General features: G+C 37.4%; 1 protein-coding gene across 3 annotated transcripts in view; it reads left to right on the top strand.

Annotated features, from left to right (window-relative positions):
* Window positions 1-16,959, top strand: part of MYH10 (myosin heavy chain 10) — a 104,398-nt gene that overhangs the window by 72,248 nt on the left and 15,191 nt on the right. For all 3 annotated transcript variants that reach the window (XM_069798876.1, XM_069798874.1, XM_069798875.1), the window contains 15 exons: window positions 170-343; window positions 2,135-2,308; window positions 4,068-4,182; window positions 7,785-7,978; window positions 8,250-8,371; window positions 8,697-8,766; window positions 8,866-9,026; window positions 9,638-9,746; window positions 9,829-9,960; window positions 10,849-11,055; window positions 12,281-12,418; window positions 12,955-13,078; window positions 15,307-15,478; window positions 16,226-16,438; window positions 16,538-16,682. In XM_069798876.1, coding sequence (XP_069654977.1) covers window positions 170-343; window positions 2,135-2,308; window positions 4,068-4,182; window positions 7,785-7,978; window positions 8,250-8,371; window positions 8,697-8,766; window positions 8,866-9,026; window positions 9,638-9,746; window positions 9,829-9,960; window positions 10,849-11,055; window positions 12,281-12,418; window positions 12,955-13,078; window positions 15,307-15,478; window positions 16,226-16,438; window positions 16,538-16,682 — 2,250 coding nt within the window. The remainder of the gene's footprint in view (window positions 1-169; window positions 344-2,134; window positions 2,309-4,067; window positions 4,183-7,784; window positions 7,979-8,249; window positions 8,372-8,696; window positions 8,767-8,865; window positions 9,027-9,637; window positions 9,747-9,828; window positions 9,961-10,848; window positions 11,056-12,280; window positions 12,419-12,954; window positions 13,079-15,306; window positions 15,479-16,225; window positions 16,439-16,537; window positions 16,683-16,959) is intronic.

Here is a 16,959-nt window from a genome sequence, read left to right as displayed (position 1 = left end):
AATGGGGAACATTAGAGATTTGAATAATGCGTTTTCTGATTTTGTTTCAATTATATTTGAATATTGCAGAGTTTTGGAGAATTTCCTTATAAGGTCAAATTTTTGACTTCCAGATATGTGATAAATCCTGTCACTGAATTATTCTTGCTTACTAATGTTATTCTTGTAGTTGAACTCCTTTGAGCAACTCTGCATTAACTACACCAATGAGAAGCTTCAGCAGTTATTTAACCACACAATGTTTATCCTGGAGCAAGAGGAGTACCAACGAGAGGGTATAGAGTGGAATTTCATTGACTTTGGACTGGATCTGCAGCCTTGCATTGACTTAATTGAAAGACCTGTAAGTTTGTGCATTAATAACGCTCTAAGGAGAAAAGGTTAGACTTCTGAGTTTGTCTTTTACTGCCTGAAAATTGTAAGACTGTATAGACGTTTCTTGCGGAGCTGTCACAAAAGCTGAATGAACTTGAATGCCGAAGTCTGAAGTCTAAAATACCATGTATTAGTAAAAGGATTTATCCTTATGGGATTTTGCCCTGATGTTAGGGTATAATACTGAGCTGAAGATACAAAGCTACTATACTTTTTTCCCTAGTACTAATGAAGTCTTTAATCCTGTCATTTTCATATTAAACCATGCCATTGTTACAGGAGCTTTAGAGTGGTGGCTCAGTTAGACAGCTTTTCAGGACTTATGGTAAACTTTTTTCATTTGAGATCAATAGCAAAATTCCTGAAATTTCTTTAGGGTAGTGTTTTCCCCATAAATCTGCCTTGCAAATAAGAAAACAGTGTCTTAAATGTGGCTTTAATCACTGTGTTTTTTAACATATTCTTCTGGGTGCTCAATATATGGAAGCTGAAGAGGGCTTCAAAGAGCAGGAGGACCAGTTGGGGGAGAACAAAGATCATCATTCCTGAAAGTTATTGTTCTTCACACCTCTGAGCTATGCTGTCAAAATTATTTTATGACCTTTTAAATTAAACCTGGGGCATTGCAGTTACTACTCTCTACACTTCTGTGCATGTATTTTAGAATACACTTAAGCTGGCAGTGTTGCTATGCATCCTGAAGAACAGAAAAGCCCATGAGCTATGTTCTTAGAGTAGGAAAAGGGAAATCTTGTTTCAGTTATCAAAGGTTTGCACTTTGTGTATGGAACTTCAGAAAGTTCTGCCTCCTTGGAAGGTAAAGTTTCTGCCAAAAAGCCTCAGGAGGTAAGTGTGGATGCTTTCAGTATGCAGATGTTTAGGTGAATATCCTAAAATGCATCAAGTTACTTGATTTTTTTTTAATTAATTTTTTTTTTTTAAAAGCAAATTTCAGTACCTTCATAATTGATCTGTAAATGTGATGCCATGTAGTATGCACATAGAAACATCTCTCTTCAAATGTGTAAACTTTATATTCACTAGAAATTTTTTAAGTATAAATCATTATAAACCTTTCTTTTTTTTCCCCATTGCTTTCCTGTGTACATCAGTCTGTCCTCTCTGAGGAAAATGATCCTGTCAAACAATTCTACAGCTGTAAAATACAGACATTGGTTGTTCCCTACTTCATTTTAAGAATGGAGTGCTTAAATTATATGGAAAGAGAGAGAGTATATAAAATTATGCTGGCTGCTCAAGTTAAGGCTGCTGAATCTCTTTGGATGCTGCTACTGGATATCAACACAGGGCTTGGCAAGCTCCGTGGCTGCCACAGTAGTATCGAGTGGCTGGGAGGAATAATTGTCTTGAGTTTAGCCCACATTAAAGTATGACATTAAAAGCATGACATTAAGTACTGTGGAAATGCGGATGAGCTGCTGTGTACATATACGTCACAGAAATGTTTGGAAGGTAACTCTGGAGGTCATCTATTCCAGTCTCTGCTCAAAGCAAGGCTCTAGTCAGCACCAGATCACGTCAGTTATGTCTGGCTCCATATACAGTGGAATGAATTTGTTTAAACCAGTCAATGTCCTTCATTGGACTGGACTCCCCCACAGCTTGTTTCAATTTAAATCAAATCTGAATCAGTTTAGACAACTTCTTATTTTGGCATTCAATGGTGTGTTTTAAATATAAAAAATTTAAAAAGATATATATTAAATATTAACACAGATTAAATCCAACTAAATTTCAGGCAAATCCTCCTGGTGTGTTAGCATTACTGGATGAAGAATGCTGGTTCCCTAAAGCTACTGACAAGACGTTTGTGGAAAAATTGGTCCAAGAGCAAGGAACACACTCCAAGTTCCAAAAGCCAAGACAACTAAAGGACAAAGCAGACTTCTGCATTATTCACTATGCTGGGAAGGTAAGGTTAAATGTTAAATACTTGGTTAGCAATGTTGGTTTTGGGAAAGTACTGTGCAGTATAGCTACCAAATTTAGAAATACTTGTGCAGGATGGTGGCCTTGTTTAATTTTCTTGAACATATTCAGGAGAGCTCTGATGGAACTCTTGTTACCAAATAATAGAACAGAAAAATATAAATTAAATTAAGCATATATTTCAGTTTCCTTTAATTTTGTTGTCAGGTCTTACAGCTGAGTTTTTTTCAGGACTTTATTGAAATGTATCTCTTCTGAATATCTATGTTTCCAATCTGATAGTTGTGCTTGAAGTAGGGCTGTTGTCAGTACCATCTTCACTTGTATCTCCTCAGTTCACATAAGACTTTCTGTATATCCCCTTTTATAGGTAAGCTGATACCTTTTTATTTTTACTGTTAGTTCAATCTTTAGTCTCCCACTGAGGAGGACAGAGCTCCAGTGCGTTGTGAACAGGTCCATGAAATAACTGCAATTCTTGTATTTTGTGGATCCTTCATGATCACCAGGTCTATTCTATAGGGCCATGCTATGTAATTAGTTTCATAAACAGTTAAAACTTCATCCTAGTACCAGTTTTTGCCCTGATATTTAGAAGGAACAGGTTTTGCGAATGATTAAGAGCTATCCTTTAATTTTCATTTAAAGCACTAGTGGCTTGTTGTTACCTATTTGTTGATGTCAGTGGTGCCAACTAGATAACTGTAGCAAAAAGTGAAATAAAGAAATTATACATTTTATTGTATCAATATTTAAAACATGGAAGTAATGAAGTCATCACTGTTAAGCAGTTAATAGTGGGTTACTTTTAGGTAATCAAAATGAAGTAAACCAGCTTACTGCCTGACTACTAGGAAGTAATTGTTCTGAACAAAGGTTTACTTCTGCCAGACTGAGCGGCATTTCTGGAATACTGACTGGCATTGCGTATCTTCCTCTGACAGAAGGCATTTTTCAATTTTTGATCAGAATGTGTATTCCTTCAAAACTGGAATCGTTTGTAAAATAACTTTTCCTTCAAGAAGTATGAACATAATGATCTGATTTGGTTTTGGATGCTGGAAACATTTATATGTGGCTTTCCTTCCAAAGCCGTTACTTAAAAATAGCAAACTCTTGGTTTGGTTGAAGCAAAAACATGCTAGTCTATACAGAGGTTTTGTTGGACTTGTGGAATTTTAGGGCACTCTTTTGGGTTGGGATGAAACCCGTGTGAGCATTGAGTGTTCAAGTGCTGAGATACAGCTTAATTGCAAACCACAGAATTAGTTCTGTCAAGATAAGAGCTTTGTTTGTTTTCTTTATAGAACAAAGTGTTTAAGTATATCTGCTGTAGTAAAATTTAAAAAATTCATGCTGCAGCATATCCTTAATTGACTCTCTAGTAATTTAAAGTAATTAGGATCTATACTAGAGTTGTTTTTACATCTTCACAGTGAACAGTGAAGCCTTATTTTGGCAGTAGCATGAGGCTGAAAATGTATACCAGGTATTAGTAAGCAAACAGACAGATTGCTAAATTTTTAAGAAAACTCCCATTTACTCTTTCAAAAGAATAATAACTTTTTTGTGGTACTTTGAACTGTTCTAAGGAGGCACAACTAACTCATAGAAAGCATCAAGAAGAGAATAGGAGGAAAATGTCAGTATAGTATTCTGAAAGCTTTTTTTTTTTAATGCTGGTAAATTTAAAGCTAAAGCTGGTAGTCCATCTGATCATGTGCAACTTGGCTGCTCTACAGGTAGACTACAAGGCAGATGAGTGGTTGATGAAAAATATGGACCCCCTGAATGACAATGTGGCTACACTCTTGCACCAGTCTTCTGACAAATTTGTTGCAGAGCTTTGGAAGGATGGTAAGAGATCATGCTCTGGGCGCACAAGTCGTTAGTGAATTTTGCCTTGCTGGATGAGTTTGGGTTTTTTGTGCCTGTTCCCTCCTCACCCTCCACCTCTATATTGTAAATATCTACAGCATTTTCCGTATTGTTCAGTGCCAAAAATACAACAAGGGAGTTGGGTTGCACCTATGGTCCCTTGCACATGTACCATTTCTGAGTAGCTGCTTCTCATGTTCATTATTTGAACTGATACTCACTTACTACTTGTTACCCTGTGTCAAATTTCATGTGGAATCTTGTCCAAAACTCTTAGTTGGACTTGCTGCAGTGGAGTCTTGAATGTAAACAGCTGTAGTGGTTCTTGCTGTTAATACAATGTTGTCTTATGTGAGCAACAGCACAGTTGTTTCATGTGTAGTGGTGGGTGATATCCTGGAAATCTGCATCTCCTAAAATAAAATTCATTAATAGCCATACTGTACTTAGATATTGCATATTAAAATCAAATGCAATGTATTCTTATTTTAACTGTACACTGTTGTTTAGCTAGTTTACTTGCACATCAGCTTAAAGTATTTATCAACACTTTTACCAAAATAGTCCAAGAGGCAGAAATAGCCAAATAAATACTTAGTAGGGACTTTTCTATTCTAGGCTTTAACATCACAGTATATTAATTAGAGTATATTTACATGTCACAGTATTAAAATCCTGTAGTTTCTTATTCAAGAAGGGAATTAAGCTTGTGGTATAGATGATGCTGTAGGTTAATCATGAGTTTCCATCTTACTTGGTTCAGCTACAGAGAGCAGCTTTAATAAATATATAAAGAACTTTTTGGTTGGGGATCTGCTCCTTTCCTTTTGAGTACACGCACAGAAGCAAAAGTGTTTTGGTCCAAATATTCAAAACCTGCTTCCACAGATAATTGAAATGTGCATGTAATATGTTGTGGCCTAATTGCTTTTGAGCACAGTTAATCTGTTTGCAATTGATAAACCTGTTCTGTATACTAACTGAAGTGTCTTGTGTATCTGCTCTTCTGTCTTTGTTTTTGCTGTTTCTCTGCCTTAGAGATTCAGAATATTCAGAGAGCCTGTTTCTATGACAATATTACTGGTCTTCATGATCCACCAGGTGAATGGATATAAAAACAGTAGACCTACTGAAGGCAGGGCTGTTGTATCTACAGGAAAACCATTTTTGCTCGTAGGCTTGCATGAACTCTTCATTTCATGCTAAACTTAGGTATACCTCCACAAGGCAAATGGTCTCTGAGTGCATACCTATTCAGTTGCTGCTGCATACATATAGCATCTATATTTTATGCATTGCATTTAAGCATTGCAGATAAAAAGGTTTGTTGCTTCCTAGTTCCATGTTGAGATGCAGAATTGCTTCTTAAGTGATAATTCTGGTAGCTCCAAGCATTTGAGAGGATGCATAAGCTTTGTAACACTATCAAGCTTCTTTCTGCAGTCCAACATTGACAAAACTCTGGAACATGTTAGAACATGGATGTATTTTTTGTGAGGAGAGCTGAAGAATGTATTGAAGTATCAGAATGAGTGCTGCAGTTGTAGTGTGGGTAGTAAGTGAAATAAACTTCTTCCAGACTTGTTGGAATTGTTATTTTATTTAAAAACCTCTTAATTTTAGTATTTCCCTTTGTAGAAGCTGCACATGTTTTCTGAGGTATCGAGAAATCAACAAATCCACTTATTTGGAATGTCTTTGAAGACGCTTTAGATATTTTATCCAACCTCTTCCCCATCCTTCTTGTATTCCTCTCCCCAAGTTTAGAAATACGTGTATGTGAAGGTTGTGCCTTCAGACTGGCAATCTTTACTTGGGGTTTATCTTCCAATACTCATGATGCATTACATAGTTGAGGAAGCTAGTGGTGTTTCCTAAAGTAATTGCTAGAGGGCTTCAGTTCAGAGGCTTTAGCCAATGGATGGTTGTCCAGTCATGCTATGCTGTTCAATGGCTGCTCTTAACTTATAGGGGAAATTTAACTTTAATAATCCTCTTTGAAATATGAATAATCATTTTAAAGTTCGAGGACAGAGGGGAGCAAAACAAAAGATGCACATTTATCAGATATATTTACAAAATTTTAAAAAATACATGGCCAAACAAAAGCTGAATGGTGTCCAGTCGTTAGTGCTGTCTGGTGGGTGCATGTTTCTAATACTTACAAGCTGTTATGTTCATCCTCTGTAAGACTGATCCCCAGTAATCTCTATCCCATTTCTGGTTTAGAACTGAATTCTGCTTCAAAGTAAATATTTGGGATATGATCTTGTGAACTTACCACATACTTATTCTTATAACTTTAATAAGCTGCCTAGATTTTTGTGTTCAGAAATGTGTAGAGAATCTGGGCTCTGCTCTATGCTACATGCCAGACTTACAAGTGATTATTCAAACTTGTTGCCCTGTATTTTTCTGCTTTTAATTTTCCTTTTTCTTATAGACCTTTGAAAACCAGTTGAGTATGAGTATGGAATAAAATACCATCACTTATTTGTCATATACAAAACTAATTCTGGTAGCACAGCATAATTCCCTCTGCTTTGGTTTGAATGAATTTGAAGATAACTTCACCAAATTTAAGTTGTAGCCTACATACAGTTGCTTCTTTCTGGCTGGCCAGCTTGGATTTCATGGAGAACCAATATATGTTGTGTATTTGCTCAGCACTACGAAGTGCTGACTATAATTATTAAGGTGTTAAGCCACCTGTGTAACTTTTTTGTGAGCTGTTTAAGTAATTGTTGATGTGCACATGGAATCATGTTCATGTTTTTGGCCTAAAGGTTTTAATGATGGCAGTCAGATTTCTAATTTGTGCTTCTGAAGAAACCATAGAGATCCTTACCCAAATTGTTCAAAAAAAATAAAAGAAAAAAAAAAATCTCTATTCTGATGCTTTATGGCAGCTTTGAAGTGCTTTGGTGTGCAGTTTTCCTGTTTTGAAACTTGTCTTTTGGCTAGGGAGTTCTTTGCAGTTGTATATAAAACTTGGAAGAATTCTTCAAAACAGCAGACTAGCAGAAGTCTGGCAGATACCCCCCCCCCCCCCCCCCCCTTGTCACAGAAATAACACTATTTCCAACTCTTCTGTAAATAGTTATGCTTTCAAAACACTTTTGAATACTCAACAAAACTCAGATTTAATCTATATAATTACCATAAGTGACTCTTCATTTTAAGCAAATATGCACAGATGTCTAATTCCAAATGTTCAACCCAGAAATATTTTGCATTGTAAGAATTCAAATAATTGCCAATTTCCAGGCAGCTTTCTCTCTCTTGAAAGTTGACTTAAAGAAAATGGCTTTACTGGTCATGTAGAACTGCAAGTAAAGAGCTGGATATTTTAGTCTGTACCTACTAAAGCTACACTATTCTGCTGTATAAGTTTGTGGCTTTTGGTTCCACTGCTTCTGCACAGCATCCCTAGTATTTGCTGACTGCCTTGCCTACTGATGGCATCTTCTGTCATTTGTTCCGCAAAGCTTCTGCTGCTGCACTATTGCTCCTCTTTCTGCCCATCTTTATACCTAACAAATATTAAAATCCACTTAATTATTTTCTCTTGTCCTTCCCAGTGGATCGTATTGTGGGTCTGGATCAGGTCACTGGAATAACAGAGACAGCTTTTGGCTCTGCGTACAAGACCAAGAAGGGCATGTTTCGTACTGTTGGCCAGCTGTACAAAGAATCTCTCACCAAGCTGATGGCAACGCTCCGAAACACTAATCCCAATTTTGTTCGCTGCATCATTCCAAATCATGAAAAGAGGGTAGGTACTACAGACCACTCCTCTACTTCTTTCTCTTTATTAGAGTCTTTACATGCATTTTAACTTATGCATGCTGTCTATGTCTTCCTTTTGAAATCAGAAGCCAGGTTTCACAAAGTTTTCACACTGATCACGGATCTTCTCAGTATTTCCCCCACATCCCCTTATTTAGACAGTTGACTTTGTAGAGGGTAGCCTGAAAAGCTTAAATTACAGCTTTTTATTAATACAAATTAAAAGACTAAAAATCATGCTTGTTTTGTTTGTCCAGGCTGGAAAACTGGATCCACATCTGGTTCTAGATCAGCTTCGTTGCAATGGTGTTTTGGAAGGAATAAGGATTTGTCGACAAGGATTTCCAAACAGGATAGTGTTCCAGGAATTTAGGCAGAGGTAACAGCAGGAACAGTCTTTTGAGTTTTTATGATATAAAGTTCCCTGTTAAATAATTGAAGACACACCCCTGCCCCCTCCCGCACCCAACTGGAAGAAAATTCAGAACCATGTGTGAGGTCTTGAAGTGGCTTGAACTTCAAGCACTTAAATACTACAAGTTTATTCTGAAGACAGTAGGGAAGGGGAAACATTCTGAAATGGACTATTGGAAAAACTTTCTGGAGAAATTCCTTAGCTGTGCCCTTGGTAACTATAGCTTTATGGGTTTATAATAATGTAGCTTATTGTTGAATGTAAAGGTGTTTTTTCATTTGGCTTAAAGGTATGAGATCCTTACTCCCAATGCAATTCCAAAAGGTTTTATGGATGGTAAGCAAGCCTGTGAGCGTATGGTAAGTATTTATATCTAAATATTGTTAAAACATTGAAAAGTTGAAACAAAAATGGTCCTTTTCTTGATGTAAAAACAATGTGCTTCCCTGTCCATTTAGATCAGAGCCTTAGAGCTGGACCCCAACTTATACAGAATTGGACAGAGCAAGATCTTTTTCCGAGCTGGTGTCTTGGCACACTTAGAAGAAGAACGAGATCTGAAGATCACAGATATTATCATCTTCTTCCAGGCAGTCTGTAGAGGATACCTGGCTCGGAAGTATGTGTGCTTTTATGGTTTGATCTTCTCGTCATCTGAAGTCTCTTTGATAGGGAGCTATGCCTTAAAACTTCCATTTCAGGAGAGACTTTCTTAAACTGTGTTGCCTGATAAACTGTAGTTGTATCCAGGGTGTTAGGTGAATTTTTACCTAATAAGAATTTGCACTTTCATTCCTTAACAATATCTCCTTTCCTTAATCTTGCCTTTGTGACACATGCAGCCGTTTACAGTATAGCTAGTGGCTGCAAAAAATCTCTCCTCCTGCTCCACTGGAGGTTCTTAGAGGTACTCTGGAAAGCTGCTTTTTTGAAATTAAGGGACAGTTCAGCATAAAATCCATCCTGATTTTATCTTTTTAAGAGAAAAGTCTGCTAAGACTAAGAACAAATAGCATTTGTAATTATTGTTTTGAAAATGGTGAACCCAGCTCTTGCTCTGCCTCTTTGTATAAGGAATGAGTACTCATGAATCAGTGTAGTCACTCAAACTTAAAAATAAATCTATTTATGGTCTGCAAGTGTTCTAGGGTTGGGTAACCTAAAAATTAAAAACATGGACAGTTGATCAGCAGTATTTAACACAAAATGTTTTGCTCTTTCTGTCTTCAGGGCCTTTGCAAAGAAACAACAGCAACTGAGTGCACTGAAAATCCTGCAGAGGAATTGTGCTGCATATTTGAAGCTTAGGCACTGGCAGTGGTGGAGAGTCTTCACGAAGGTTTGTTATATTTTGTGACTTTCTTTGATGCCTGTAAATAGGTGAATGCGTGTTCTCACTTCTTCATTTCAAATCTTTGCAGGTGAAGCCTCTTCTTCAGGTCACTCGTCAAGAAGAAGAACTTCAAGCCAAGGACGAGGAGCTAATGAAGGTGAAAGAAAAACAGACAAAAGTGGAGGCAGAACTTGAGGAAATGGAAAGGAAACATCAGCAGGTTTGTGTCCAAGATCAGCTTTTGATATCTAGGATGTGAATTGCACTATATCCCATGTGAGGGAGCCATGTTGGGAAGACACTTGTGAGCAAAAGCACTGAGAATCAGGCAAGCAAACTCCTTTCACACTCAGCTAAAACCTGGAATAGGAACATGTAGCATGAGCCATTCCTCTAGGAATGCAGAAGTATCATGTTAACAAAACTAAACATCTTTTTGGCCTTTCCTAGTTTGCAGAACTTAAGTAACAGTGTCATTGGCCTTCTCAGATGTGTTTTCAGGGTAGGATAATTCTGTGGTGTGTATGTGCTGTTTAAGATGTGGGGAAGCAATTACGGCAATTATTGGACAAAACTGAAAATAGATTTATGCTGATAAGTAACATTGATATCAATTTAAAGAAGAGCTGAAAGAGTGTCAGTAAAGATAGATGTGTATTTATCACTATAGTAATTTTGAGACATGGTAGAACTGGGATGGATATCTAGAAGGGCAAAGCATCAGTTCCTGTTGATAAAAGGTCTGGAAGGCATGGCCTAGGAATGTAGGGATGAGTTCAAGGAACAGTCCAGGAAACAGGCACTTCTCTCATCTTTCTGCTGCTGGTAGAACAGGGCTGGTGGAGTAGGTGCAGTGGGATTTGTTCCTTAAATTGGGAGGACAAGTGAGTGAATATTGCTGTAACCCTATTGTGAAAGCTGGTGTCTTCTGGACTGCTGAAAAAGCCCTCTGCTAAAAGTCTTTGGTTTTGGATGTTGGCCAGGGATTCAAGAATTGGAGCAGAACTTGGCCTTTAAGTAACTTTGTAGTTGTCATATGTATAATCTCTCATGAGAGGCTTTGAAATGTCATTTTTACTGCTTTACTACCTTTTGTGTATATTTGCAGCTTCTAGAAGAGAAGAACATTCTTGCAGAGCAGCTACAGGCTGAGACAGAGCTCTTTGCAGAAGCTGAGGAAATGAGGGCTCGCTTGGCTGCCAAAAAACAAGAGTTGGAAGAAATTCTCCATGACTTGGAGTCCAGGGTTGAGGAGGAAGAGGAAAGAAACCAAATATTGCAGAATGAGAAAAAGAAAATGCAGGGCCATATTCAGGTATGCTTCTTGGTAACTGGAAATGGAAAAGGATGCAAACAGGGCAGTTAAGGATGGGGAAGCTCCCTCAACATCTCTGTGGCACAGAAGAATTTAGCTCTTTAGCACCATGTGTGGAATAAAATAAATCTGAATTTTTTTCTCTTTTCCTGTGTTCAGTGTGTTTAGCTTCTTGTGGTCTTCAGGCATATGAGGGTGAGGAAAGAAAAAGAAAAGTCAGAATGCCCTGTTGGTAGCTATAGTGTATGCAAATAGAGTATTAAAGGTAGCAAGCACTTTTGAGTGGGGAGGAACCGAGAATGACTGCATGGGGCTTACCTGCTTTCTTATAGAAACAAAGACTGATGGGATGATGTCACGTATGAGAGAAATGTTCCTTCTTGACTGAAATCCAGTGAATATCATAAAGAATATTACTTCTTTGAATTTTACAAAACTAAGGCAGCTTCCATCTCCTCCAAGTTACTTGTTTGGGTTTTTTGGGTTTTTTTGTGAAAATCGGATGATTTGGATGCTTCCTTTTTGAATAACGGGGACCTTGAAAAAGAGAATACCTGAGAACTTATCTGTCTTTCCAAATATTCAAGGTACTTGAAGGGGAAATAAACCACACATCTCACAGCTCTTGATCCCTTTTAATAAGTGTCTATTCATGTGTGGCTGAGAATCTTATTTAAAACCACAAATGAATAGAAGCACAATACATTATTGCTTTTCCAGTTGTATCTAGCTATTTGTGCCAGTATCTGAACCATTTCAGCTGTAATATTGAGATCTGGACTCATACTGAAATGAGATGTGTTTCCTGTGGTGTCTCTTCCTACACACTTTTATACCAGATGCCCTATTCAGATGCAGTATGCCAGGAAGTCTTTGACAGAAAGCCTGATCAGATTTACTTGTCATTAAGTAGAATTTCTTATTTTATGTTCAGAATTAGGAAGGTGAAAGACTGGTGAAGTGAGTGTATGTTTCCTAGACAGACTATTTCAGCCAAAGCTGAAATACAGAGCATAAAAATTTCCATGTGTATCACATGGCCCTTAATTTCATTACCAGATCATTGATACTATAAATGAATCTAACAAACCAAATGCATTTTTAGTGTTAGTTAGGGCAGGTGGCTTTTCAAAATAATACATCTTTTTCACCAAGTTAAAAAAAAAAAAAATTTAACACATGGGTAACCTGGAAAATGCACAGATGCAATTGCCTTTCTTCCCAGGACCTAGAGGAACAGCTTGATGAGGAGGAGGGAGCTCGACAGAAGTTGCAGCTTGAAAAAGTGACAGCTGAAGCTAAGATCAAGAAGATGGAGGAAGAGATCCTACTGTTGGAGGACCAAAATTCCAAATTTTTGAAGGTGAGACCAGTATGCATGGTGGATATTCTGTGCATAAGTAATAGTAGTGCCAAGTGATAGCTCTGAAAACACTTGAGACTCCTGTTACATTATCTATAAAGTTTGCACTTGAATACTTGTGGGGTTTGAACAGGTTAGAGATTCTTTTGAACTGACCTTCAAAAGGGAGGTATTTGTCTGCATTCCTTCCAGTTTCACGAGTCTTCTGAATCTAAGAGCTGTAACCGATGTTTATCATAGCTACCGTTGTTCTTTGCAAACAGATTTCCGAAAGTATACAGCAAATGCTGTCCTAAAACCAGGCCTCCCGTGTGTTAAATTCCAAGTCTTACTTTCTTTGAAAACAAATGTTCATGTTTCTATACTATTCCAATTGATCCTTAATATTGACCGTTCAGTCACTTGAAATAAAATCTGTATTATATATGTTGTATGAGACCTCTATATGAATTTTGTATATTCAGTTATTTGTGCTGCTTAGAGACTCTTCAAATTGTGTTTTAGAAGTCATTCTTTGTTCCCTTTCTCCTAACTAGGAAAAGAAGCTGATGGAGGATCGAATTGCTGAATGTACTTCTCAGCTGGCTGAAGAAGAAGAAAAGGCCAAAAACTTGGCCAAACTTAAGAACAAGCAGGAAATGATGATCACTGATTTGGAAGGTTTGTTCTTACTATATTTGCCTATTAACAGGTTGGACATCATGCTAGAAAGGAATGGATCACTTATTATAATGTATGCAGTATCTGGTCCAGTCTGCTAAGTGTAACCTTATATGTAGATGCCTTAACAGCTGTTATTTTTATCTAAATCTTGAATGAAATTTGTGTCGCAAGACTTGTTGCATCTGGCCGCTCAGTCTTTCTCGTGTTTAACTTGTTAGGTTTTCATTTTTGAGAATACATTTCATTTATAGATGCACTCAGAAATTCAAGTCGTTGCATGCATCCCTTTAGTAACAAGGTAAAACATCTGTCTCTTGGGAAGTTGCTACCTTTTCTATAATAACACCTTAGAACAGCATATTGCTGGAAAAATGTTAGTAGGCATTCATTAAGCTTCCAATATTTTTTGAATAAGCAAATCTGAATTGTTTTGCTTTTCTTAATGCTTCATTTATCTAAAATGGTTCCATTTTTTTGGCCATTTGTTTGATTGTTTTGCCTGTGTTGTCACAGGCTAAACTAGCCTTATATGTGACCTTTCTTGATTTTATGTTTTTGTAAATTACTTATGGCTGTAAATAGCTGTTGTGCAACAGTAATAAACTGCCAAGTCAAAGTTGCAAAATATGAGGCAAAGTTGCTCTCTATGCCCTAATTTGGAAATAGTTTTTTCACTTACTGTATTATGTCCTCTTTTCCTACGTATTTTAAAACTGATATGCTTATGGAAGAATACCAAACTTTAATCTTATCTATATAGGAAGGTATTGAACTAATAGGGATAGTAGGTGATTGATGTACCTTTTCTTTAAAAATTGTATTCAGAGACCCTAAGATGGGCATAAGTAAGTTTTACTCACTGGAAAATAATGCTTGAGTAGTTGTGTGCTTAAATCAGGCCTAGTGTTTCTGAAGATGCTTGACAGATGTGTTTGGTTATGGTACCATTCCAAGACTGATGATCTTAGAGAAATGGAAATTAAAGCTTAAATATAAGGCATGCAATTTCTTGGCTAGTAAAGCACAGTCAAATGATATTTACTCTTGGAGATGACTCAAGAAGCCATTAAGGTCTCTCTCTGCTAGGGTCTTGGCACTACTGGGCACCGATATTTGGAAAAAAAAAAAAACAAACCTAATTCAGTTTATTATGAACTTTGTCAATTAAAAATTGAGTCTTATGACACTGTTCTAACTGTCACTCACTGGAAATATAATGTAAAAATAGGGGGGAAAGTGCTATTTTTTTGAATGAGGAACTGTTTAGAGAAAAATTTTGTTACTTTCGATTGTCTAGAAAATCCCAAATAGCCATGGGTGGCTCTAAGAGATGGTTCTTGAACATGGCTCCCTTTCCAAATAGAAGATGATGTCCTGATCCAGTAGCAGGCTTATAAAGGGTGTGAGAGAAATCTTTGCACTGAGGACGCACAAAGTATTGAACAAATCTCATAACTTATATTTATGCTAATGAATTTAGAATTGTGCTAATGCTATGCTAAGCAAAACCTCCCTGTGACTTGCATATTACATACCTGGTCATTAGCTAACTGTAAACAATGCAGCTAGTAACAATCAGACAACAGGCAGATCAATTAAATGTCTTTTATTGCTATGGCACTGATAACTGGATGGTTTTCACAAAGAAATACCTTAGGGCAGGAGATCTCGGCTACACAACTAAATTACTGGAAGCTATTGGGGTTGCAGAGTCTTGCTAAATATCGATGGGATGTGAGTTAGTGGCACAGGTACTTGCAAAAACAGTTTATCCAAGTTTTCTTCAAGCTATACTATTTTCCAGTAGACTTTTTGGAGTCTAGCCTAGCCCTTCCAAAACTATGCAAGCCATCATTTTTTCCAGTCTATAGCTGATCTTCATTTTTGAATCTTGATGTCTGTGATTATCTGGCCTAGCAGCTCAAATTGCTCTTCTCTTAGATCCCACTCCTTATTTTCTATTAAGATGAGGTTATGCTTCTGTTCCCTTATTTTAAACTTTTTTCTCCAGTCATTGACTTTCTTGAATTTCTATCTAAATCATACAGTTCTACTTCGCTGTTTCATCTTTCCCAGTCAGCCTTCTAGCTGCAGACTGGAGAAAGAATTGACACAGTATAAATTAAATTTCCTACCCTTCCTGCCACCCCATGGCCCTTCCCCCAAACCTTCTGAGGATGACAAGAGAAAAACTTGCATATAAATATAATTCTTTCCTTTCTTAGAGCGCTTAAAAAAGGAGGAGAAGACCCGTCAAGAATTAGAAAAAGCTAAAAGAAAACTTGATGGTGAAACAACAGACCTACAGGACCAAATAGCTGAGCTGCAAGCCCAGATTGAAGAACTGAAGATCCAGCTGGCCAAGAAAGAGGAAGAACTGCAGGCTGCTCTTGCTAGGTCAGAGCACAATGGTGCTTATGATTACAAAGTGTGGTAGGAACCTGCTTTCCCAGACAGAATTTCAGTTGAATGCAAACACATCAGAAATGAGAATGTTAAAGAAGCCAACTCGTGTTTGTACTAGAGCATCTCTAGGCACCTGTGCTGTGTGTAGACATGGCAAAAAAGATAATTCAGTGTTTTATCAGCATCATTGCTCCACAAAGCTGCAAAAAAGAAGTTTCACCAGGGTATAATAGCGTTTGGGGTCTCGAAGCTTTTTTAGTCTCCCAGAGTTCAGCCTCAGGAGGGAAAAAGCATGTAATTCTCAGTGAGCCTTCTTAATAGAGTACTTTCTATGATTGGGTTGGATGGATGTTATCAAGATTTGTGTGGTAGTCTTGCAGTCACATGTTATGATATAAGCTAAACACCTTCTGTATTTTTTTGAGCAACTATAATTTTGCAGGAAGAGAAAATTCTACAGATGGTGCATTTTTGGGACAGTGTTGAGATCTACAAAATTGGAATACTTGAACATAAACTTGAAAGCTTGATCATTCTGGTACCGCCTCTCTAGTACCTGGTCAGGATCTTGAGAATAACAGTAGTGGTCTTCTGTCTATGAAGTTTTGGAAGGTCTATTTTGTTCTAGTGGAAAAGTTAAGATATCATTTATGTACATAATTTAAATAATGCTAGACCATTATGAGAATAGATCTGAAGCTATGAAATATCATTAACTGTTGTGCCTCTGTTTAACAGAGGTGATGAAGAAGCAGTTCAGAAAAACAATGCACTGAAAGTGATAAGAGAGTTGCAGGCTCAAATTGCAGAACTCCAGGAGGATCTTGAATCTGAGAAGGCATCACGCAACAAAGCAGAAAAGCAGAAAAGAGATTTAAGTGAAGAATTGGAAGCTTTAAAAACTGAACTGGAAGATACCTTGGATACCACTGCAGCACAGCAAGAGCTGAGGTAGGATCTTAGGTCTGTGTAACAAGGCACATTAAAATTGATCTTTAATTTACAAAAGACTAAAATGTTGATTTTGATAATCCTTGATGCTTCCTCTAGGACAAAACGCGAGCAGGAGGTGGCTGAACTGAAGAAAGCAATTGAAGAGGAAACCAAAAACCATGAAGCACAGATCCAGGAAATCAGGCAGAGGCACGCTACTGCCCTGGAAGAGCTCTCTGAACAACTTGAACAGGCCAAAAGGGTGAGAAGAAAATGAATTACAGAAATGTGCTTTTCTGCTTCAGGACTTTTTATAAGTACCCTGATTGTGTGGTCCCTTCCACTGATATCTGCAGAGCTAAGTTGTCCTCTCTACATGCATAACAATTGCAATTGAATCAAATACATCATACTGGTTTGAATATATTGCAACTATTAGACAGTCTTGGCCTCTGTCTGGAAAGCGTTCGTTAGACTTGGAAATGGTGCACCTAGAGATAAACCATGTAGTACTCCTGTAGGAATTCTAGAGCAGTCCA

Source organism: Haliaeetus albicilla, chromosome 12, assembly GCF_947461875.1.
Source record: "Haliaeetus albicilla chromosome 12, bHalAlb1.1, whole genome shotgun sequence".
Classification (NCBI taxonomy): Eukaryota; Metazoa; Chordata; class Aves; order Accipitriformes; family Accipitridae; genus Haliaeetus; species Haliaeetus albicilla.
This window is presented reverse-complemented; position numbering and strand designations above follow the sequence as displayed.